The sequence below is a fragment of the Asparagus officinalis genome, chromosome 1 (assembly GCF_001876935.1).
Source record: "Asparagus officinalis chromosome 1, Aspof.V1, whole genome shotgun sequence".
NCBI classification, from domain to species: Eukaryota; Viridiplantae; Streptophyta; class Magnoliopsida; order Asparagales; family Asparagaceae; genus Asparagus; species Asparagus officinalis.
This window is the reverse complement of record NC_033794.1, coordinates 1,863,099-1,863,713: the sequence shown is the minus strand read 5'-3', so window position 1 is coordinate 1,863,713 and position 615 is coordinate 1,863,099. Positions and strand designations below refer to the sequence as shown.

Genomic DNA, 615 nt, shown 5'->3' with positions numbered 1-615 from the left:
AAAGACAGCTTGACAGCCAGCAACGACACTGCAAGCAAGAACATTCCGGCCCCCACATCCAACGTGGCAACGCTCACCCAGAAGTTCCAGAGCGTTGGACTCTCTCAAAAGGACATGGTTGCCCTTTCGGGTAATAATTGGCACAATAACTTTCCACCCACATTTGAACCCTCTCACTCATGTAGGACCCACGTGCATTCTTTTACCGTATAAATTGAAGAGATTAGATGGGAAAGTTTCCGGAAAATCTAGAATCAATTCAAGAAAACACTTAAGAAGGTGCATTTTTTTCATTAGGAGTTGTGAAAGTCACGTTGTTCTAAAAGAGCTCGCTCAAAATCTATAATGTGTATCATTTTCTAACTTGATATTAGAACTAAATTGAGAGTACAAGGATCATATCATCAATAATAACCATCAATAATTTACAGATAATTGTAACTTATTTTAAAAGAAAAAGTCAGACGTAATGATTCAATTGAAATAATAGTATTAGTTATTATTAGAAATAAATTGCAATTGTTTAATATTCAAAATTTCCCTCCATCAATAAGGTGCGCACACAATTGGAAAAGCCCGGTGCACAACCTTCACCTCCCGCCTTGGCGGCAGTGG

General features: G+C 38.0%; 1 protein-coding gene across 1 annotated transcript in view; it reads left to right on the top strand.

Annotated features, from left to right (window-relative positions):
* Positions 1-615, top strand: part of LOC109845765 (peroxidase 40-like) — a 2,515-nt gene that overhangs the window by 1,400 nt on the left and 500 nt on the right. Inside the window, 3 exon segments of the mRNA XM_020415038.1 lie at positions 1-130; positions 555-607; positions 610-615. The exon segment at positions 1-130 is cut by the window's left edge and continues 11 nt beyond it; the exon segment at positions 610-615 is cut by the window's right edge and continues 500 nt beyond it. Coding sequence (XP_020270627.1) covers positions 1-130; positions 555-607; positions 610-615 — 189 coding nt within the window.